At 35.9% G+C, this 24609-nt stretch overlaps 1 protein-coding gene across 1 annotated transcript in view; it reads right to left on the bottom strand.

Moving 5' to 3' along the window:
- LOC129001958 (rho GTPase-activating protein 23) overlaps positions 1-23119 on the bottom strand; it is a 158424-nt gene extending 135305 nt beyond the window's left edge. The window contains exons 1-2 of the mRNA XM_054429407.1: positions 22902-23119; positions 12698-12738 (exon numbers count right to left, since the gene is read on the bottom strand). Of these exons, the coding sequence (XP_054285382.1) occupies positions 12698-12736 (39 nt within the window). The 5' untranslated portion in view covers positions 12737-12738; positions 22902-23119. The remainder of the gene's footprint in view (positions 1-12697; positions 12739-22901) is intronic.
- Between the last annotated feature and the right edge of the window lie 1490 nt (positions 23120-24609).

Raw genomic sequence — 24609 nt, 5'->3', positions numbered from 1 at the left:
TGGTGGCCAGGAATTTCTTCAGCCATTGAATGTATGGTGAAATCATGCCCTACTTGTATTAAACATTCAAGGAACAGTCATGAACCATTGCTTCCCACACAATTCCCTGACAGGCCATGGAAAACACTTGCGATGGATTTGTTCAAACTTGAAGGCGTTTGGTTTTTGACTGTGACACTCCAGATATTTTGAGATAGCTGAATTAGAGTCATTAACATCACGAGAAGTAATAATGAGATGCAAAGCCTTTTTCTGTCGACATGGCATTCCAGAAGAAATTAGGTCTGACTGTGGGTCTCAATTTCAAGTCCTTGAACATTCAGATTTCAAGACATTTTCCAAAGTTTATGGCTTCAAGCATGTAACAAGTAGCCCAAAATTTTCCCAAAGCAATGGAGAGGCTGAAGCGGCAGTGAAAATCGCCAAAATGATTCTAAAGAAAAATGTGGAAGACCCTTATTTAGCGCTTCTAGCCTATCGAACGACACCCCTCTGGAATGGGTTCAGTCCCTCTCAGCTTCTTATGAACAGGCGATTACGGAGCACATTGCCTCAGACAGGACATTTGCTTTGTGGAAAACCAGATCTAAAGGATCTTAAAGGGAGAGAAGAAACATATCGTGAGAAGTACAAACACAACTATGATAGAAGGCACAAAGTGCAAACTCTCAATCCTCTTCATATAGGAGACCCAGTTTGGATTGTGGACCTTAGAAGACATGGCAAAATTGTGAAAATCCTGGACAGCCCTCGTTCATATATTGTTGAAACTGATAAGAGGAATGTGAGAAGAAATCGATTCCACCTCAAACTTGCCCCTTATTTAAGAGAGGAAAACAGTGAACAAAATTTGTCAGCAAATACACATCAAACAGAACCATACAACCGTCCAAAGAGAAATATACAAAAACCAAGCTGGTTGAAGAACTTTCAAACTTAAAAGGGAGGATGTTGTGAGAACAGTTCATTTCATAACACCTGTTAATTTCTATTAATTATTATCATATGTTTATTTGTTATTCTATGTTTGTAAAAAGGTAAATAAAGTTAGTTGAGTTTGAGTTATGACATAAAACAGTGCATTCACTTAATTCTTAGTAAAATATTACAATAATGGATAGTTTTGCGCAACGTTTCTCGTCATGATGGACATTTTAAGTACCGAAATGGTTTATGGTGGTGTGACTTGTAGTTTTCTCAAAAGTTCATGGGTACTACAAACTACAGAGCGAGGAGCGAGCAGAGACGCTACAGTACTGTATCCATTACCACCGCCCGGTACCGCTGGTACCGCTACAGTATCAACTGACGGTAAGTCCCGGTAATTACCAGCAAACAAGAGACCGGAAGTGACCGACTTGCAACCGGAAATGACAATAACACACTTCCTCTCGTCGACAGCTGATACAACTCTATTGTTTCAACGCGAGTACACCATAGCGTTAGTAATGATGCTAATAATCTTACAAACGAATTAGCGAGATTACGTGCAACAGAAAGAGATGACGAATCAAACAAACCCGAAAAATGTGGATCACAACCTTTTGAATTAACGGGCAGATGTTCGGAACAGTGTCTATATACGCGGGATTTTCAGACCATGCGCGGATAAAACGGGATTTTCGGTTCTTGAGACAGTTTTTTATATTGTTTTCCAAATGAAATCGAACCCCAATGGATTTTGTAGCAAAGGATTTAATTAGATCATTTTTGACCAAGGTTTTAAAGAGCCATTTAAACTTGATACGACAAAAATATCTCTCGACTTTAAGCAAAAAAATGCATGCGAGATGCAACGGGGGTTTTCATAAAGCTAAAGCGGGATAAACGGTATTTTTTTCGACCCAAAAAGCGGGATTTTTGGTTTAAATGTGTGGAAACACTGGTCCAAAACCATACAGTATTAAGTAAGATAGCGTCATCATTTAAGTGGAGTCTGATCGTAGAACATTGACGACAATTAGTCTAGTAGTTTATAAGTGTTCAAGAAACATCCACAGAAATACATAAGCTGCTACACTTTCAGCTCAAAGTTTCCCACTAAATTGTGATTTTTTACCAACGGTAAATCCCCATTACTACAAACATAGCGCACTTTAACCCCCCTTTTGGAAATAATAAGGGTTGTAAGGGTAATCTGGGCGGGCCGGCGCCAGGGGGTGTCTTTGCAATAAAACCGCCTCCGTTGTGAAGAATAATACCAGGACTCCCCGTGGCTCTCAAAATCTGAGTGGCTTCGTTAAATAAACCCGTGCAGCTGTAAATCATGTTTACGCATGAACGAAATTAGCTGTCGAATAAAGGGAGCATTGAGTGATTAGAATGTTGAGTTAAACTGACCCTGTTCACATGGCCCAATCATGCTGGTTCGCGAACTCATTTAAATTTATTCTGCCTTACACCTTCAAACCAAATTTTATCAAAATCGGACAGAAAAATACACAAGTTATCGCGTTCACGGACGTATGTATACAAATTTGAGTAGTGTTTTTGGCTTCTCTAGGGACATCGAAATGAAAATGTATATTGGTCCCGGCTCCAGGTCTTACCGTACCACCTACGGTAATAGCTACTTCCCTATAGGGGAATTCGCTAAATGGAAAGTTAATGAAGTCTTTCTTTCAGGACACCACCTAATGGTACATTCAATTCGTGTATGAAATTACCTTCTTCGCAATTTATTGGAATACTTGAAAAAGTTTTCCTTAATTGTCTCTTAGTTCAACAACTACGGTGTTTAGTGTCTGGTAGACGATGTTCCTTATTCACCTTAACAGAAGAAATCATAAGGGGTGATGTAGGAAAAACGAGGTACCCTATGTCAGCCAACACCTGGTTTAAGGTCGATTCACACACATCAGATAAGCCGGGTTTACACGCTCCAATAAAACATAACGACTTGTCTGCAACGACTAATCGTTACGTTTTGTCGTAGGTTGAGCCGGAACGTCCCAGTCCAGTCACTTCAGGCACGTCACAGGTCACAGTTAACAAAATATTCTTTAATGGATTTTCTATTGCGCTATCTACACTTATCCGTTGCAGTCCCATCAGTCGCTCTACCGGCATCCGTCAGTTAATTTCAGATTTCTTTTCACCGATACTTTTGGATTGTTTGGACGACTGACGGACCGGTTTAAGGTTAGAAAATAGTGTTATTGTTGTTTAAATGGTTGTGTTTATATTTTGAGTACTGTTTGTAACAATCAACAAGATGGACAATGACAACTTGATAGAATATAGGTTTATAATTTAAAACTTTTGACTGTAAATTACTGTTAATTTTAGAGACGGAAGACTGACTGAAACCAACTGACGGACTATTGACTGAGAAATTGCGGATGCAACTGAGACTGAACTGTAACTGGGCTGTAACGGAACTGTGACTGAACTGATATGTGTGAATCGACCTTTATTATATCTGTTAGTCAAAAAATATTATGTCGGTCACAATTATGCAGATGAACAAACTCAGAAACAATAAGTAATAAGTACAACTAAACTTTGTAAAATCTAGAACATCGTACGTCGAAACGAGACATCGTGGTTAGTTTATAATTTATTTTTGTAAAAAAATACAACCGACTTCAAACGCTCTAAAAAGATTGAAATAATTTCAATAAAGTAAACTTTTGTATTAGGCAAGCTCACGTATTTTAAGTCGGTGCGGCTCTATGATGATTTCTGATACAAAATTGAAAGAGGGGGTCCATATTGCAGGTGACTATCTATAACTAAAGGTGTTAATCTGCATGTCTTTTTCATAGTTATGCGTTAAGTGTTATTTTATTGCCGTAATCAGAGATCGGCATTATAGTGGTATTAACGAGTATCTTTAAAAAGATTATAACGCATTTAAATGTTTCTAACTTAGAAAAGTAACATTTTAATACTAAATTAGCTTCTTTTCCCTATCATAATATCAAACTAAATTATTTTCCTATTCATATAGAACATTTGTGTGTGTTATTTTCATAATGCATTTATTCTGAAGTAAACATAAAATACAAGAAAATATTTCCTTTAATATATAAACAAGTTCAGTATGTTTTTTATATATTTATGTTATCCAGCTACAATTTATTGATTTTCAAAATACACACACAATATTTAATTTCAATCATATTTGCAGTTTGAGCCGCGCCGACTTGAAATACGTGAGCTTGCCTAATACTAAAGTTTACTTTATTGAAATTATTTCAATCTTTTTAGAGCGTTTGAAGTCGGTTGTATTTTTTTACAAAAATAAATTATTTCATGATTTTTAGTGACTGTATAATTTTTTATGTATTAATTACTTGAGGTTTTTTGAAAAGCAAAACTGTTTGAAACAATCAAAAGTTCCACAGAACAATCATTATTTTAAAACTGCTTGAGTCACCTGTTCAGGTTACATAATCAATGGGTATGAAAATAAACATTTTTAGATATTCCTTAAGAAAGAAAGAGTTGTCCATTACATTAGGCCTAATGAAAAACCAATTGTCTTTTCTAGATACATTGAAATATCAGACATCATCGTTTCCTGCAATCCGTGTACTTCTACATTATAAAAAGAAATACAGTAACGTCTCAAGCCTTTTGGAACAATATGAAAGCTATTCCTCAGCCACCAGCACTAAAAAATCTCTCAAAAGTGGAAAATTGGTCGTTAACACGAATAGTACCTTTGGAAAATATTATATGAAAGATTGGTTCAGCTAAAAGTCGTGTAAGTCATGTAGGGGGTTTTGTTTGCTCAAGATATAGTCTAGTCGAAATTGCAAATCATCTTCCTCTAGGACTTTCCGAAGCATGCATAATAGTATTGATATGTTATATTATTTGGGTAGAGAATAATAATAAACATTCCACATCTGCAAATGAAATATGTATATGAAAGATTGGTTCAGCTAAAAGTGGTGCAAGCCACATGTAGGTGGTTTTGTTTGATCAAAATATAGCCTAGTCGAAATTGCAAATCATCTTCCTCTAGGACTTTCCGAAGCAGGCATAATAGTATTTATATGATATAGTAACTGGGTAGAGAATATCAATAAACATTCCACATCTGCAAATGCATGTTATGTAATTAAAGTATTTAACACTTTTAAGACAATTGACGATTATGCACTGTCACACTTCTTAGGTCGTGTAAGGAATAATTGCATTTAATTTATATTTAGACCTGTTTTACGAATGCTTTGGTTTTCACAATACACCTTTATTTGTCAATATCATACAGCTATTCACTGAAACATATATGTTTTTGTAAGTCAGAATATTCAATACTAATAAAAACAGAATTACTGTATACACAAATCAGGTCAAACGTTAAAATACATTTTTTATAGTAACCAAAACAAAATGCATTTTTCTCAATGTAATTCATTTAGGCTCCATGGCAAGAAATAGTTTATTGATCAATATGAAGCAACTGTTTCATGAAGAATTGTCTGTAGCTTCATTTAAATGGTTTCAACTAACAGCTGTAGGATTGTTATTATTATTTATTGCCTTCTCTACACAAATGTAAACAATCTGCACAAATGTAAACAAAATAAATGTTGAATATTTAAGTTTTTCAGAATTGTTCACCGAAACAAATATTATACTTAAACATAATATATAAGGTACCAAATAGAAACTCTCCTGGTTTTATTGGTGGTGGAACCACACTGATCGGTAAAAGAATCACAGAGAAATTGGTGAACATACATAGAAAAAAAAAACATCGCCACAAACAAATTGAGAACCTCCTCCTTTTGTTGGTAGTGGGGAAGTCGGTTAAAAATATAATCGTTTGTGGACACCCACATGATTCTAACTACCAAGTTTACAAATATTCCAACCACATGGTCTACAAAGATAGGCTATAACCGACGAGTCGGCAGCTTGCCACGAGATATCTGACGGTTGACACATTGACTCCGACTTGACCCTCGCCTTGTATGCGAGTTATCATTCCAACTATCAGTGGACACTCACCACCACTCGCCGACAAACACTACACATCGAGAGAATAACTGGCGAAAATAGATCAACTGTTAGCTAGACCTTAAAACTAAGACGATAGATGCTGTTGAACAATTTACATTATTACGTGTTGGCACTACTGTATGAATATAATGAATAAATGTCTTAGGAATGTAATAAAATATTTCTCTATTTGCCCCTCACCCACTACACGATTTCGGCCGTACGACACTGTCGGACCGACCACATTCCAATAGTGAACCATTGAATCTCATGAGCGCTCGCCCATGACATAACTGTCGTGGTGCAGTCGTCCATACATTTACGTTTTTACTGTAAACATTATAATATTAATTTGAATATCTACTGTTAGAAGACAAATATTTTATTATATTCATAAACTGTGAAATGTCATAAACTATACGAATGCCGAATAGCCAATTCTTTCCAATATATAAATAGCAACGCTATCTCTAGCCCATCTTGCCGCTTATCTGATGCGAATTTAAATAGTTTTCTCCAGGCTGATATACAATTATGTATTTTAATGCATTCTAATTATTTCTTCATATCGCTCCAAAACAGAGATGTTTACTATCTTTCGTGGAACACAAACCACACCAAGGGTCAGGTTAAAATCCCCTAACGTATGCTAACAACGTTAAGTGTAGCCGCTGCTTAAGGTTTTCAGGCCTGAAATCGAATGCATTCTGGACACATCTGATAAAATCCTTATGTGGGAAAATATATCTCACCTCCAGATCAAATGTATGTTTTTTATTAACATTCATTATCGGCCTCGGATTTGCATCGTCCTTCAAATTCAAGCTGGTATTGATACAATTTAATTTTGCTCAAAGTTATGAAATATGCAGTAAGTAGGGGGGCTAAATAATATGAAAAACAGCTTTAATAAACAATCCTGTATTTATTGTTTGTTGTCTGATACTTCTGGAAGGCTTCTTTCAACATCGTGGGAGGGGGGGGAGTCAAGCCCTAGGGTGGTGTAGTCGGCGCCCACGCCCGTCTTCCTACACTCGCTCCCCCGAGTTTTATTAGTTTTATGTTCACCATAATTCAAATGTGACTCGCCATGCACAAATCATTATATCAAATTTCTAAAACGGTCCTAAAACCGATATTGCCCGAGATTGTTTTATATTCGGCATGAAGTCTCACCGTAAGCAGGAATTTCCGCTATAAGATATTATTTACTGTCTAAGAAACTCATGTAAAACATATCTCGGTATGAGAGTGATCACATTATCCAATGACACAGCTGTAGTCTATTGCTATATACAGTATGTCTGACATCAAATACACAGATACAATAATTATGTAACATCTTAGGGAGTATGTTTTATCTATGTAACATACTGGTAGTTTCTTGTATTGTGGACCAACGACCAACCTATTAGCCAATGTAACAAATTCCCTCTATGTAATATTAATATAGATCATATCAGTTAAATTGAATTTACCAAATGAACATCTAAATCTAATCACAAGTATTCATCTTAGGAGTTTATTAAAGATTCAAAATACAGGTTATACAGGTTAATAAAGGATTGTAGATTAGTGAAATCAGTTGGTGTTGCAGCCAAAACTAGTTGAGCTCAATTCAGGGTCAATTAAATAAATAAATTCATGAATACATAACAATAGACACTGTTCAGTGTTCACACTCCTCAATACAGTAATCGGGTTAATTTATTTAACTAATTAACAGCGAATTTATTTAGCTAAATAGTAGCATAACGTATTTGCTAGTCCTCATCTCGATTATGTAAAAGATTCAAAATGAAATGACATCAACACAATATATAAGAACTTAAGAGAAATCAGTTCCCTGATTCTAGAATTCAGCGTTATCCATGAATAGGACTACATAACAAAATAGTCTAGACCTTTCAATCTCCACAATAAAGAGCAATATTTTCGAACGATCCGATCAATTCTCGCCTCACACGATGTTTATGTGTGTGTGCGGGTGATGTGTGTGAGTAAACAATAAACATGAGAAATGCTGATGATGACAAAGGCCTCTACACTACACACTAGACATAGACAAAGACCAGAGATTGACAGACGGATAAGAGAAAGTGCAGCCTATTGCTCATTGTCCCGTTCACTTTCTCTCGCTCGCTTCGCTCTATTTTCACGCTTCCGGTCCGCAGCCACTGTAGCCGTTGCTCCGTGCCTACCCAGAACAAGTCGAACAAGTTGGTGAACACTTGCACAGAATGTAACATTGCAATCGTGGCTATTTCATCATTTTTGGTTTAGACGGGCCTTCCAATCCTCTTTAATGATCGTGTTCATTTTACAATTTAAAATTACCCAAAATAACGTGGCTATTTCACAGTTATCCAAAATTAACTCCGATGCGAGGACTTTTTTATGCATATTTTTTATGCGAACAACTGCAGAAACCACTGGAATGTCCATACAGAATGAAAATCGATAATTATGTCAGCTTATTTTGACAATGGACGACATCTCAATGTTTTTACCATTTAAATTTACAGTAAACAAGATAAGTAAAACCAAACATTTAATTTGAGCTAGAATCAATATATTAGTGAATTTCGATAACTCGAAAGCTCCCAGTGTGGTGAGGATTAATAAGTTACAGCATCCTATTTAGTGCCCATTTATTATCAGGGTCAGATATCAAAGCTCAAATCCCCCACCGATGATTTCCATAATCAAAATAGATGTGCACAGGTTTTAAATTTCTATACCAAAATAAACGTGTAATAAATAGTTCATGGGTTCGAGAAAACCTTACTCCCGGTTGGAAACCGCAAAAGGAGTATCGAGGGACTTAATTCTTCTGCGAACAAGTTTTACCTTCAGGGTTACAATACAATTCACCATCGGCAGTAGCTCCATCAACATGTACCCCGCATAAACCACTTATGAATTTGCGAGCGCTAGATTAATTCGCGACCATCAAATGACAATGAGGGGGAGATACACCAGCATAGCAAACAGTCCTAATAATCGCATCGCAAACATTTGTCTAATAATGTTTAGATTAGTACTTTTATCCAATAAAGTACACAAGAAACGATAATATTTTTCCTAAAACAAACTACAACAGTTTATACAGTATTCTAAAAAAGGTTAAAATCCCATTCCCACAGACTATGCTCATTCACGAACACGTTAGAATAACGTAGGTTTTCACGTTTGCAGCAAATTTCAACAAAATAATTTTTCATTCGTGTTATCGTGCTAAAGGGCACATGAATGGTGTTTTTGGCCTCTAGGGATATCATAACGAAAATTTCAATCGTTCCCGGGTCTATGACTTACCATGAGACCAACTGAAATTAAGCTTATCCAAAGGGGAAATACACTAAAATAGTAAATTACGTCTTCCACTTTCGACCTTTTCGGGCAAAACTGGACACCCAAGTAGTAAATGCACTAGGTGTATAATTTAACTGTTGCGAATATCTTCCACTTTGTTAACCAAGCTGCGGAAGCGATCGAACAAAAAACGTCCGCCCTTGACTACTCGAGGTGACATTCACGCAATGGTTCCATTGATTGGAAACTGCACAATAAAACCACTCAGAGCTTACAAACACCTTGAGACGTTATACTTGATTGGTGGTTCGGAACGTAACAAACACTGTACACGCCCGCTGGATATCATGCATGCGAGGTGCGACTGGTGTCATCTGATTATAGTCTGTATGAAGAAACCTGTCTCCAACCCTCCGTTAACCTGGGGTCCAATAATGGCTCGGGCCAGTCCTAGGTAGAGGGAGGGTTAGGGTACAGGTTATATAGTACAGACTATAGTCGTGATTTTAGAAAACAGAATGTGGATGAACTATTGACATCTTATAAACTTACAGTACTAGACGTTTAAAATAATAGTTTCTCTCCTTATCGGCCATCTTATCACTTTCTTATTCTTATTCCACTTTCCTAAACTAACCTTCTTTACAATTTGACGGTATTGTGTTTTAAGGGGAAGGTTGGTCATCCTACGCACTTTAATTTTAAAGACTGCACGATTTAATGCTAACCTACATTAGTAACAAAAAAACGCTGTGGTCGCTGGCAAAAACTTATGTAGGCTAACACGTTTACAATCATATCCCAGTCATATTGTCGTAAACTTTGTGATCTCCAGGCTATTTTCATTTTACTTTACAGACGCCGCGTTTGATATTGGGTTTGTTTTCGAGTCATTCAAGGGACGTCAGTTAACCGGAAACCCCGTTAATCCAGACGGGACTCAGTTCCGAGGAGTCCGGATAATAGGAAGCCGTGGCAAACTGTCCTGGCTATTACGTCATAATATTAAAACAGAACCCACAACCGTTCCCAAAATGTGATTAACCACAACGTAGGACTGGTACGCAGATCTGCCCAGTTACTAGTTGCCGGTTGTATCGCCCCCGATATGCCGGACGCAGGATGAGCCGGAAATGACCGAGGGTCACTCGTCTAACCAGGTCACACCGTCTACGTCTGCATCTTTGTGCGTCTCCGATACTCTGTGACCGTATCCCGTAGACGCTACCAGCACCAGATCTTATCACATAAACCCGACGATGCAAAAGAGTGTGATTGATTATATTGCCACCGAGATACATTTACGGATTTTGCGTTTAGTGTTTGTGTAATAGGCCTACAATGCAAACACAATAGGCCCTATTCTACCATTTGAAACTGTTCTTATGAAGACCACGTTTACTTTCTAGAGTCACGGACGTCATTGCTGTTGGATTATGGCCAAATGATGTGTTCTTTTAATAACCGAGCTTTTAAATAGTGTTTACGGTGTGTAAAAAATTATTAATTTTCAGACGTGCTTTTTATGGGTACGAAAATCGGTCAGAATTATAAGGAGCGTACAGGACTTATTGGTAAACAAGTTTTAAATGTATTCTTCGGCAAACTAGATTATTTTCGCCATTATACGTTTGAAATTCATTTTGATATGGCCATTAGACCCCAATTACATAATAAGCAGAACCCGGAACTTATTTATACCCTACAATAAAGGTGATTTTGGGGCCAAATCTGAGTAAAAACATTCAATCAAGCAGACTTAACTCATATTATAGTGGGCTGAAGGATTTTAACTAAATACTTTTCAAATTACTCTTTATCTTGAAATTATGTATCTTAAATTTAATTAGGTTGTCAATTAAATGAGGACGACAATTTTAATTTTTTAAGAATTTTCAAACGATAACCAAGGAAGAAAACAGTTGTGTTGTCATACAATATTAAAAGCTTGTTGCAACATATTTGTATGCTATAAAATATTTCTATAGTTTATAAAATGTTTATACGAAATAAAAAATAGGTCCATGTTTTTAAGTACCGGTACTTAAACTTGACGGTACATGGAAAATTAATTTTTGCTGTTGCCAAACTTTAGCTGAATTACATTTAGCCCCTAGAAGAGAACTCTCAAAAAACCTTGTATTATGAAGGGCTAAGATAGAAGAATCATAAATTAGCATAGTGAATAAAAAATTGAAAATCTTCTAATTTCAACAAAGCCACCATTAAAAGTGGCCACTAATGGACAATCTAACACAAACAATGATGTCACTTCATCTATCACTAAACTATCTTATGATGACATCATTCATCCTATTCCAATCATCTTTTTAAGATCCTTGTCTATTGTGAAATTGTCTTACTTCTTCTACACATCTAATTCCCTTGGCCTAACCAGGGGCAAAAATAAATTGGTTAAAGCAATTAATAGGTAGGGAAATATTACATAATTTGTCAATAAACCGAACTAACAACCTGCTATTGTAATTTTGCAACTCAAAATTACAAAATAAAGTAAAAATCCAAACAAAGCAAAGTGGAAAACATAACAAACTTCTGATAAATACAAGAACAATGACCTAAATAAATTCAAACCACACAGAGTGTGTGCGGTCACCACATAAGACAAATTACGCTATAAAAAACCTTATGTCACGATCATACTTTATTACAAACATTCTAGAAACTTAGCTTTACAATCTTAAGTGAAATCACTATTGTGTCTTTATTTTCTGTTTATGTTAACACCAGACATTAATAAATATTTAGGAAGGGATCGAAACTATGTTTTTGTTGAAGTACATCAACATGTTGGAAAGGTCATAGGATCATCCAATTTTGCCTGATGACCATGCAAATTCGGTTCAGTACAGACAGACCCGTAATGGGTTTAAACCAGCTAACATGAAAATATGACACTCTCGACCACCCAGCTAAGCTTACTTAACTAGTTGAAATCACATGAAAACTATGTGTGTTAGGCTTATTATATGTAGAAGGATTTTAACGCAACTTTTGAAAATTGTTTAAATGCCTCTCTTCCTTCCCTCTATACAGAAGACTCCCTCTTATCCCGACACCTTTTAACCGGACATCGGTTTAACCGGACAATTTTCATCAGCACATTGGTGTAACCGGACTAGATCAGCAGGAAGTGGGCAGTACTGAAACGCCTGTTCTCGTGGGAAAGATTTGAGACCAGTGATCACGTGTCTTAATACAATGCTCACCTAAATTTAAGTCGAATATCACAGTAAACAGTCCGTTTTAAAGAGTTTTTGGGGATGTCAGTTTAACTGGAAAACCCGTTATCCGGACTGGCCTCAGTCCCGAGGAGTCCGGATAAGAGGGAGTCTACTGTAGTTGCTATTCTGTGCTCTGAAAAAATTCAACTAATCTTAAGGGTTAGAAATTATAAACAAACCTTGGGTTCCTGCCTCGAAGAGCGCGCCTCCTCCGCCATCCCTGGAACAAACAAGTTGGATTATTTACTGATTCAAAGTAGAAACTAATTACATACAGGATTGAGAGAAGTAGATATAAGCAAATGAAGAGCATTAGTCACTATACAACTGCTAGTTAATTAGCTAGGCATAACTTAAATTAAAATAGACAAATTTAGGAACATAAGGATCATGCCAATATTACAAATTGGGATGAAGATGCCATTCGACAGGTTTCAACCCAAATATAAGGTAAGGATGAGTGTATAATGGAATGAGATTATCTGTATCCTTTGTTACTGAATAAAATCAGCAGTTTCATTAGCCTGGATAATTTATTAAAAGCCATCATCAAATGATCAAGGGCAGCTGGGTCCAGTCCCGGTAGCAAACCACAGAAACGCTATGTACCAGGGTTGCCACCCGTCCCGATTCTGCCGGGACAGTCCCAATTTGGTTCCTTATGCCTGTATTTAAGCCTATGTTAATCCGGGAGGGAGGGAGGCAATGTCCCGATTTTTTTCTGACCTGAGGTGGCAACCCTGATTATGTACTAACTTTTCTTAGGATCAAACCAGCAACTTTTTGATTACCAGATGAACACTATTGATTATTAGGAATGCACAAAATCCTTTGTCCTGGTGGGTCTTTCTTTCTTGCTTATGCTGATGACAATATAAAACTAAGACTTTAAAGATTTAAAAAAATCAAACTAGCGTTCTTTTTTTAAATGGGAATACAAAAATCAAACACCATCAACTATGACGATGAACCTAAAACAATTAAAAAGTGGTCAGCCTAAAAGATGAATTTCAAATCAGAACAAAAACCACCAGAAATTAATAGATTTTCAAATTCGTCGAAAGTTGTGCCGTGGGGTGTTACTGATTAACCCATTACTGATTCTAGAGACATTTAACTTTTTCATCACAAAATTACATATCCCTCGGCCACTCATGCAGGTTGGAAAGCGAAAGCCTGAGTATTTCACAATCACTCGGCTCGGGGCTATCAGCATTCAGTTGCGTGGAAATCCTCAGATTCAGCTGCAAGGTCTCTTTCACTATCTAGAGATAACAATCTAAGATGACCTCCCAGCCACCCACAATGTCTTGAGTAAGTTATTAAACTTTCTGTGATTGCCATGCAATTGAATTGTCCAAACTCACATTCAGTAAAATTACTTTGATTAAAACTTTGTTTTAATATGTGAACAAATAGGCTAACTGTAATGTAGACAAAGACAAAACAGCTGACAAAAGATCTTGAGGACTAAAGTCTGTTCACAAAATTTAGGCGGTTTAAAGAGAAGTTTTCCTGGGTTCCCCTACCACTTTTTTTAAGGCTGATGAATAAAAATCAGCTGATCAGCTGAAGTTATGGTGAGGTGGAGGGGATGGAATTGTTTCCCCTCAAACTGCCTAAATATTGTGAACACAGCGTAATATTCTAGGTACGTTTTACCATATACAAAAAGAATTAAATAGGCTATAGACCAACAGCCGTGCTGCGGTTACCATAGGTTCTGGCACACACTGCTGGGAGCGCCATGCAGTAACGGTGTGCGCCAGAACCTATGGTAACCGCAGCACGGCTGACAGTCTATATTTAATTCTTTTGTCTATGGTTTTACTAGGTAACTGAAGGCATTACTATCATTAATTTGTACTGATCGGTTTTAACATACCATTATGATTAAAGCGAAAGTAACAGCTGATTCTTGTCAGTTACTTAAACACGTCATTCCACCCAATTTTATTTACATACTAGCAGAGTACCCGTCCTTCGTACGGGGTTGGCATATAAGTATAAATGCTTATTGTAGTTATGGGAGAGGACACGGTTTAAGAAAATTTTGTCTTTTAATTTATACGGTATCCTATAGTGTCCTACAGTATCTACCATAGCCCTAATTTTCTACCACTGCACCTAAACCATGAAAAAAAGTTAAGTTCTCATTGTGTACCACAACTTTTTGTTGCTAGTTGGTTAAAATTAGCGTTAGTATTTTTCGCGTTTACTTGTCACAAACATCCATCCATCCATCCATCCATATCCAAACTTTCTTACTTATAATATTAGTAGGATAAGTAAACTGTTGTAATATTGCTTGTTTATGGATCAATTTTTATCAAACTTGGCAAATGTATTTATTTCATAGTAAGCTAATGATATGTTCCTTAAAATCACACTTCGTTGCCCTCCCTGTAGGCAGCAAAAACCTAGGTACTCGTTAAACCTAATGTTATCGTTGGTGCAATTAGTAGCGCCATTTGAACAGCTACTGCAAATCAGCGCTACTATTCTATTTGCTAGCAGCTATACCCGGGCCTTGCATCGGGGTCAGTATGCAAAAGAGACCATGTTGGTTCTTAGAAACATGCCAAATGGTTTTCCAAATGCCAAATTTAGAAACAAAATTTAACTGTACTACTTAACTTGATAATAGTACGTTTTTGTTAAATCTTACTGTGATTACTTATTTATGCTACCTACCATACAAAACCAAAGATAGATTTTAAGGTATAATAAAAGAATGTATTTCATGGTTTGCACTGTAAACGAAAAACTATCACAATAAACCTCATGAATAAGAGCCTAGATTGATAGGGCAATGATTATAGAATCTTAATTATTTCCTATATCCATGAACAATTTTTTTACAAAGAATTATTCCCTCTAAAATATTATTACAGCATTTCACAAATATTAGAACAGACTCAGTATAATAGATCATAAACATAAACAAATGAAGTAACTGAAAGATTCATATACTAATTAAATTCAAATTATATTAACACTAGCTGTAACCCGCGGGCTTTGCCCCGTTTAACTTCTTCATTTTCAAGATTATCTCGTTCGCATGGCTCATTCACGTCCTGGTTGAAGTTTGTTCGCTACGCTCACTTGCCTTCAGGTTAGCTCGTTCGCTACGCTAACTCGCCTCCAGGTTGAAGTTCGTTCGCTACGCTCACTCACCTTTTGGTTGCAAATTAGCTGTTGTCATAAATGTAAAAGAAATAATAGTGCTGCACCCTGTTGGTAATCCTTGTAACTTTAATGCTATTGAACATCACAGAACATAACCAACTTGTTTAATTGAAACAGCTGTTAAGATTCAATAATTCCATTTCTCATAAGGTTAACATGGGAAACTCCAGAGCCACTGGGGCGGAGCCCGAAAGGATTTTTGAAATAAAAATATGCCTATATGTTAATCGGGAATGTGAGCTATCATCATGCCAAATTTCAGCCCAATCCGACCAGTATTTTTCACGTTCACTTGTCACAAACATACATCCATACATCCATACATCTAAACTTTCTCATTTATAATATTAGTAGGATCATACATGAGTTTGGCATTCAATAACCCCATACAAAGCACACAGCCTACTTACGATTGAAGGTATTTAGGTCCAACAAAAAGTATTCTGTCACTATAACAAGTTGCTCTTACATTCAGGGATTAACTGTACAGCGAAACACATTTAAGTGAGAGAATATCATAGACAGTCGCATCAATGGCTCATATAAAGGATAAGTCTATTTCAGAAGCTATGACCAAAGATAACACACAGATATGTTTAGGTCTATATAATGATAAAATAAATCACAAATGACACATGTGTTAACAACTGAATAGGAAGTAGGAAAATACATCACAGTGGGATGGATATCCATTTTTATAACATAAGCCATTTAGCCCATTTAACTAAAATCTGCTAAAATTAAAATAAGAGAATTTTCTTAAAACATTCTATTCTGCTAGAACATAATCTTACTTGGTTGAAGTAGTTAGGCGTAATCAAACTTAATCTACTGCATCCAAGAAACTAGAGACATGTTAAAACAACCAACGGGATGAACTAAAGTAAATGATGAAAGTTTCAAGCATAGGGAAAACATCAACTGGTTAAAACCACATAACTCATTTAGCTACAATAAAAGCCTACAATTTCTCACAGGGAATTAGCCTAAGGTATTGTTGGCTTCTTTTAATTTTTAGTTACACATTAAGGACTAAAGATTACAATCTAAATTCAAATTTGCCAGAAGCACAATTGTGTAGACATACGCGCATAGTGGGGGACTTCAATATTAACACTTTTAATGATGAACTACTATTTTGTTGATGGACTGTTACATAGCACAGCAGCCCTAGAGCACCAAGATTCGCAGGTTATATTGTGCAAGGCCACCAGCTCGGGGAGTACAATAATTGACAACAATTAGAGAGAATGACGATTGGCGCAGTGTGATTGGCTGGAGGTCACATGGTGTATACATGTCAAGGTTACATTCCTCCCCTCCCCTCACCTCTACAGGCTACTCAGGTCCTCTGGCAAAATATCATCATACTAGGCACCTCCACCATCACTTACCGGTAATTGGTAGGATATATCACCAACTCTAACAGTATTGGCCCTGCTATATACAGTAAGAAATTTGAGGTGGCTGTATCTGTATGATAAAACTATTTATTAGGCTATAAGGTTATATAATTCTCCCTACTTTAAAGAATATATATTTTTTTTAATGTACCATTCATGAATGATGTAGAGCCAATGCTTTATAGTCTGAGAGTCAATGACCAAAGTTGCTAATGAAACAGCTGATCTTAGTCAGTAACAAAGCTACAGATTATCCCACTCTATTCCATACTCCTTCACTCAATCAATATTATTTTGTAAAATGGCGATTACCGTCGAAATAAATAAATAAATAAATGTTTGGCTTAAAATACGTAGGCTAAACTATCTCAAATGATAATGATAATATCCGACATCCAGCCAGTATTGAGTTCTGACATAGCAATACGAACCAGCGACTACAAGACTAGTGTAACTTATGTCTGAAAGATTCAAAGTAATCTGGTTAACTAACGAACAAACCAAAGCAACTTTACGATAAAGTCCACTGAAAGGTTATTTTCGGCTGAGCCTCAAAACATTGACATGGTGTGAAGGACAGTCAGCAGGTAGGCTGTTTAAGGGGTAACTTAGTGTCCCGGTCGTAGACACAACTTTAATACATACCGGCTGTCTCTCAAGTTTAATGACATCACGTTTTTTCTCTGGGGGGGGAGGGTATTTTTTTTTAGGGTAGTAGCATTCTACTACCTCAGTCATGGAAGAGAAGCGATGGGGATTAGTAAGATTGGCTTTTAAACCAGTTTCCCAAGTTTTTTGTTTTGTTTTTTTTTTGGGGGGGGGGGTATTCGTCTGCCCCTTCATATGGACAATGCAGTCCTTCATTGGGGGTCTGTTTTTGAAGTCCTTAGACCTAGGTTGGTCCTTCAAGACTCCGCCTACTGAACCTTAACTCTGTCTCGGACTTTGGCTAAGCCTGAGCTATTCTGTCAGCTGTTCTTCTGCACCCTTTCTGGCCAATGCTTTCTCATTTCTGGAGTGTCCAGAAACCCAAGCTATTTAGACTTTATTCCGCTAATTTATTTATTTATTTGTTTACGGTATAACACCATTTTTACAAGGGTTGACACTACAGGGTTGACATGCTGATACAGATACAATATTGAAAGATTGAGATTAAATGAACGAAAAGTGATTAAAGAGTGAAGGTGAAATGTGAAATACAATTGCTTAGCCTAATTAAATTTTCTTCCCTTCTGCCTTTTCTCATAAGGTCCTTTTCTCGCTTAGGTACCATTTTGAGTGTGCTTTAACACCTCTCCTGTTTGTGACTCTCTCGTACACAAGACCCCAGGGTTTGGACCACTATCTCATAAAAAAGATTAAAATTGCTACTACATTGGTGCAGGCTAGACACATTTATTTGATCATTAACCCTAGCAGTGGCCAACCGTCGCCTGGTGACGGTATGACGTTGATGCTTAGAATGGCCAATGTCGTCTGGTGACGGTATGGGCCGAAATTTTTTTAACGGTAAAAAAACACTTACAATCAACTCAGATGAGAATAATATATATACCATTCGAAAGATCACATTCTGAACTTTCATTTGATTACATAAACAAACCCTGTAGCAGGTATATAACAATGTCACGACGATTAGAAATCAAATGAAATTTTGGCGCAGTACGACTTTTGCAGCCGACACTTGGGAACTGGCAAAACACGTCTTGTTTGGCATTACCCTGCTCGGGTAATTTTCGTCTTGGGATTTTGTGGGTGGTACCACTGGATAGCCATTGATTTTATCTTCATTGTGGTAGTGATATTTATAACTAAATATTGATTGCACAATCGGTACGATTTTATGAAAACAGCTGTTTTCGAAATTTCTAACAAATGGCCAACAGTCGTCTGGTGACAGTATGGAAAATACGAATTATATACAGTGAAAGTTATTATTACTAGTCATATAGTATATCATTTTGAAGAGGAAGAAATTTAGATTCAGAGAGTGGCAGCCCTGCACTCAGGGTTATTTCTGTATGCTCGCATGTAGACGACAAGTGAGTCATTAGTGACTGCTTGCTACAGTCTGTCAGCTGTCTTGTATTGCCATTGTTTGTTTGTGTTGTTGCTGGTAATAGTTTTATCCGCGATTTATTACTAAATATGTTATTAGTTCGTAGTGTTAGTGTTAGTGAAGTGTTGTGTGTGTGTATAACAGTAATCTTCATGCATAAATATTACTGAATTGTGTGAAATAGTGTTCATAAAAGGTTGTATTTTGTTAGCATCATGTCCTAAAATGACGATTCTGACATTCAGAGATTGTTGTACCTATATAATGATATACCCAAGGTGTTATACATTTTTATAAAGGTAAATGAATACACTACAACATGTTTATAATGGTTTGGGGGTAAAAAATTTTGTAAAAAAGTTATAGCCTATACTAAATAGGCCTACTACTGTATTTTGTTAGCATCATGTTCAAAAATGACGATTCTGATATTCAGAGGTGCTATATATGCTATATAATGATTTACCCAAGGTGTTATACATTTTTATAAAGGTAAATGAATACACTACAACATGTTTATATTGGTTTGGGTGTAAAAAATTTGGTAAAAAAATTATATAGGCTACTAAATACTGTACACTCCATTTTCTCGAAATGCGCAAAAAATTCAAAACGTTTTCAAATTGATACATAATCATAGGTGAAAATAACTTTTTACCATCATACTTATGACTTTTTTGGATTCCTTACTTCATTAGCTTTACAAATATGTAGGCTACATATCATCAGCCTACATAATGTTTCACAACACAAGCAAACACTGTAGGCTATAGTTTACACTTATTTGCGGTTTTGCGGTTATTGTATTATTATGTTCCTATTACGTACCTACAAAAAAAAATATTTCTAACATGTTATACATTTTTATGTAGGTAATTGAATACACTACAAGATTATTATGTTGGTTTGAAGTAAACAAATTTGGTACAAAAGTTGTATACTAAGTACTGTGAATTTTTTTCTCGAGAAATCGCTAAAATATAAAAACATTATTTTATATACGTATGTTTATAGGTAACAAATTATTTTTACCATAAACTTTATGACTTTTTTGGATTCCTTACTTCATTAGCTTTACAAATATGTAGGCTACATATCATCAGCCTACATAATGTTTCACAACACAAGCAAACACTGTAGGCTATAGTTTACACTTATTTGCGGTTTTGCGGTTATTGTATTATTATGTCCCTATTACGTACCTACAAAAAAAATATTTCTAACATGTTATACATTTTTATGTAGGTATTTGAATACACCACAAGATTATTATGTTGGTTTGAAGTAAACAAATTTGGTACAAAAGTTGTATACTAAGTACTGTGAATTTTTTTCTCGAGAAATCGCTAAAATATCAAAACATTATTTTATATACGCATGTTTATAGGTAAAAAATTATTTTTACCATAAACTTTATGACTTTTTTTGATTCCTTACTTCATTAGCTTTACAAACATGTATATATCATTATTAGTATACACATATATTATAGAACTTTTTACAACATAAACTAACACTGCACGGCTTTCAATTTTTTCGATTCTCCGTTTGTCATTATATTTCGCCCCAAAAACTTATAAAAAAAATATTTTCCTAACATGTTATATATTTCTATGTAGGGAATTAGATTGTCTACAAAATGTATATAATGAATTTCCCATAAAATAATCCGTAGAAAAAAAATTCAGAGGCCGCTTTTGAAATTTCAAAAAAAATTCAATTTTTTTTTATTTTTTTCACTTTACCGATAAAATACACTGTCTAAATCATTATGATATTACTATTTCTAGATTCTCCTGTTCTTTCCGAACAAAATGAATATGAGGTTGGCTAGGTTTACTTGTACGGTTGAATTTTTACGAATTTTCACAAAATGGTCTGCAAAATCGCCAAAATGGGTTGGCCATTCCCCACTTCTAACATTGGCCACTGCTAGGGTTAAACATCATAATCCAAATAGATCATGTCAAATATGTATAGCAAATTAAGAAATAAAAAAGATAGGCCTACATGCAAGTCACAAATCACAAAAAACAAATCCAGGATCGGTGACTCCAGGAGCCGGACTCCATGGTACACGACTCCTCAGGCTTCAACTGATTATTAGGAGTTTGACGGGGGAAGTGTGAGAGCAAAATAATGTTCAATCGGATCCCAGAAAGATGCACGTGAGATACTGTTAAAGTTAACTAAACTTAGCTGTTGAATTCTGGTTGAGATTGAACAGGGAACCGCAGATTTAAAAAGAACATAACACTAAGTTAGGTACTTGGCTTACCTTTACATAGGTATTTGCCTATGGATCATTAACTTAATTAATCATCCCTTTTAGCTGTGTAGCCTACATCAACAAAATTTAAGATTTAGGCTACTGTACTTAAAGATTAGAATTAAAAAGTAGGTGGCCTAATGGGTGCGCCTAATTGACAAATAGGCCTTAAGAAATAGTCTTCAATAATTTTACAACTTCTAAATTGGCCTCCCCACTTCGATTAAGTAGGCCTAAATGTTATGGGGGATTTGCGGTCCTATTTGGAATGTGCACAGGAGCCATAACTTAAGTAGGCCTAGCTCTGAGCATTTCTACAGCTGTGAATTTACAAATCCACCCACTTCACTTGACAGACCCAATTGGAAGATTTAGCATAACCCATCAGATAGGCAAGTAAATAACTTAGGCCTACCTACCTTAACTTAGGGAGTGGTGTGGAGAAATATGACAGTTTCTCGGTTACCTACCTAGTCTGGATGAAATCTAAGTTAGATCGTTTTAGCCTTGCAAAATACACGGAGGATACGCGTCAGGTAACCGAACATGGATTAGGCGTCCAGCAGTGACGATACGATTTACAGCTACCGTATCGGTGTTTGTGGTGTAGTGGATAGAGTAGGCCTACTCGGCTGTTGTACAAGAGGTATCTAGAACGAATCCCATCGGTGACACTAACTTCTAGTCCAAGATTTAACTTACAAAATAAGCACCAGTACCGGTAAGTTAAGTTATGATCTAGAGCCTTTAACTGCAGCATAGGCGAACTAGCATAGGATTAGGATCTAGCATATGGAAAACTGGGGTTTTGATTAATCACCCTACGTTCTTTTTGGCAACCGACTCCATCACATTAGAACATAAAAGTATCGGCTGCACTTTACTTGACGTCCTACACTCATTCGATTGTTTTTTTCGATTCGATATTTGCATTCGATATATTGTTTGGTTAGTTAGGTTAGGTTAACCTTACCTAACTAACCAAACGGTATATCGAATGAAGCAATCGATTAATCGATATATCGATCGATATTTTCATTCGAATGAGTGTAGGACGTCAAGTAAAGTGCAGCCAAAGTATCCGATTCAATAAATTAAGTTTAAACTTAACCAATAACTTACCCAAACTTTCTAACTTAGGCTACCTTACTAACATAAGTTAGCCTAAGTTTATTTATCAATTAAGTCTAGTTCACTAAAAGGGTTACATGACTTATTTGGGACCTACCCTACCCTAACTTAATGTCCCTGAGTCTCAGACCTTTGACCTACAAAAAACTTTTCATCATGTTTATTTTGTGTAACTTATTCTTACTCGGTAAGTTATCTAAGGTAAGAAAAGGAAAATTGGAATGTATACCTAAAAATCATTCAAATTCTTATAATAATTCACTAACTTATAGAACTTTTAAACTAAATCATGTCAAACAAGTGTCAGAACCTAGGCTAAAATGTGCTACCTTATTGGATTTTGATCCAGAAAACTAGCTGAAAGTTTCATCCAATTTTGAATCACTGAACACTGCACCACACTGTTTTAACCTCGTCATTCCTTTTACAAACACATGAAATAACATGTTATTTCTCAACAAAAACACTAAACAACGCTCGAAATATAAATTAAATTCGTTCGTTTCACCGTTTACTAAACAGTTACACCGTAAACCTCCAGCAGACCACAATGCCACAATGGCGGAATGAGAAATGCTGTTTACCAACACAACAAAACAAAATATTTCGAAATATCCTTTTGAACATGTGAACGCTATCTATGAGATGAAACACGAACTACAGTACAATGAAAGAGTAATTAAGAGCGACCTGGTGGCGAAGCATAGTACTATACACGTAGTTCCGAAGTTTGCTGCTTGGAGCAGCACATGTCGGTGATGGAATCGTTGCATTGTTGTCTACATACATTGACTATTAGTCAATGCTACATATTAGCATTGACTACACAGCGTGGATATAAAGTCAATGATATTAGCATAGATAAAACATACTCCCTTATGTTTTATCTATGATATTAGGGTTTTTGGGGATTTATTGATAGTGAAATTCAACTTATGCACATTGAATACAAACCTCCTATTCATTGGTATGCATTTTAGGTGAATACATTGTAAAGGTCAATCAATGATTAGTTTTGTGCTAAGAACGGTTTGAAATGGTGTTTAGATGTGGGATTCTAGTATCTAATAAATCAATTATTTATTGACTCGTTAAACATTTAAGGAAACCGGATCTGTAGAAAATAAAAAAAACGTAGGCTTATTGGAACTTGAGCCTTTTCCAATTAAAGGCGTAGGCAACAATGCATATCAGCTGATCAGTAAAGGATGCAGGGTTGCCAACTTAGGAGCTTGTTTTGCATTTGGCCATTTACACTTGGTACTTTTGTAATTAGGGCTGAGTTTAAAAAAATAAGGGAATACGGGTCGTAAAAATGTGTTTAGGCCCTACTCACAGAGAAGTCCTACTTCAATGTGGGCAAAAAAGTCAGTGCTGCTTTACCGACTTGCTGTGATGACTAGTGAGCTCTAGCGAACACGGTCGGAACTATTTCTGCTCGAGCATTGTTGATATCGTTAACAGCGAAATACACTCCCGTTCATTTGTGATTAACCAATCTATCTGAAATAGTCAGATAGCTACACTTTTTATTGAATCATAAAGTTTAAATATTTAACAAACTTTCAATGAAATATTTCTGTTTGTAAACGAAGAAGTGTGCATTGCATATATACTTGTATGATTCCTGTTGTCCTACCAAAACATATGTGCAGGTAAATCGTTCCAAAACCTTGTCTCCCACGGATAGCCTCTCTATGGTCTTTTAATCCATCATAATATTGTCAGTAATTCATTCAAAAGATTAAAAAAATATTCTACATTTCAATAAGTCTAAAAAGCCTAAAATAGTTTATTTGAGAGTTAGTTGTTGTGTTTTGTCACATTAATATATACCTTAATATTTATACAACAATTTAATACATTTAACTGCTTTCTACAAATAATTTTTTACCGTGTAGCCATTTTAATAATGGTAACATGTAACCAAAACTTGAAGTATGCGTTGCAAAGTTCCAAAGCTTTTTTACATTAAAACTAAACAAATTACTGATAAAATGGGCTGATTTTTGTGATGCAATGAAAGATTTCGTTTGC

This window comes from Macrosteles quadrilineatus, unplaced genomic scaffold (genome assembly GCF_028750875.1).
Source record: "Macrosteles quadrilineatus isolate MER2022 unplaced genomic scaffold, UCM_ALF_1.0 Scaffold_9__3_contigs__length_116548681, whole genome shotgun sequence".
Taxonomy (NCBI): Eukaryota; Metazoa; Arthropoda; class Insecta; order Hemiptera; family Cicadellidae; genus Macrosteles; species Macrosteles quadrilineatus.
This window is presented reverse-complemented; position numbering and strand designations above follow the sequence as displayed.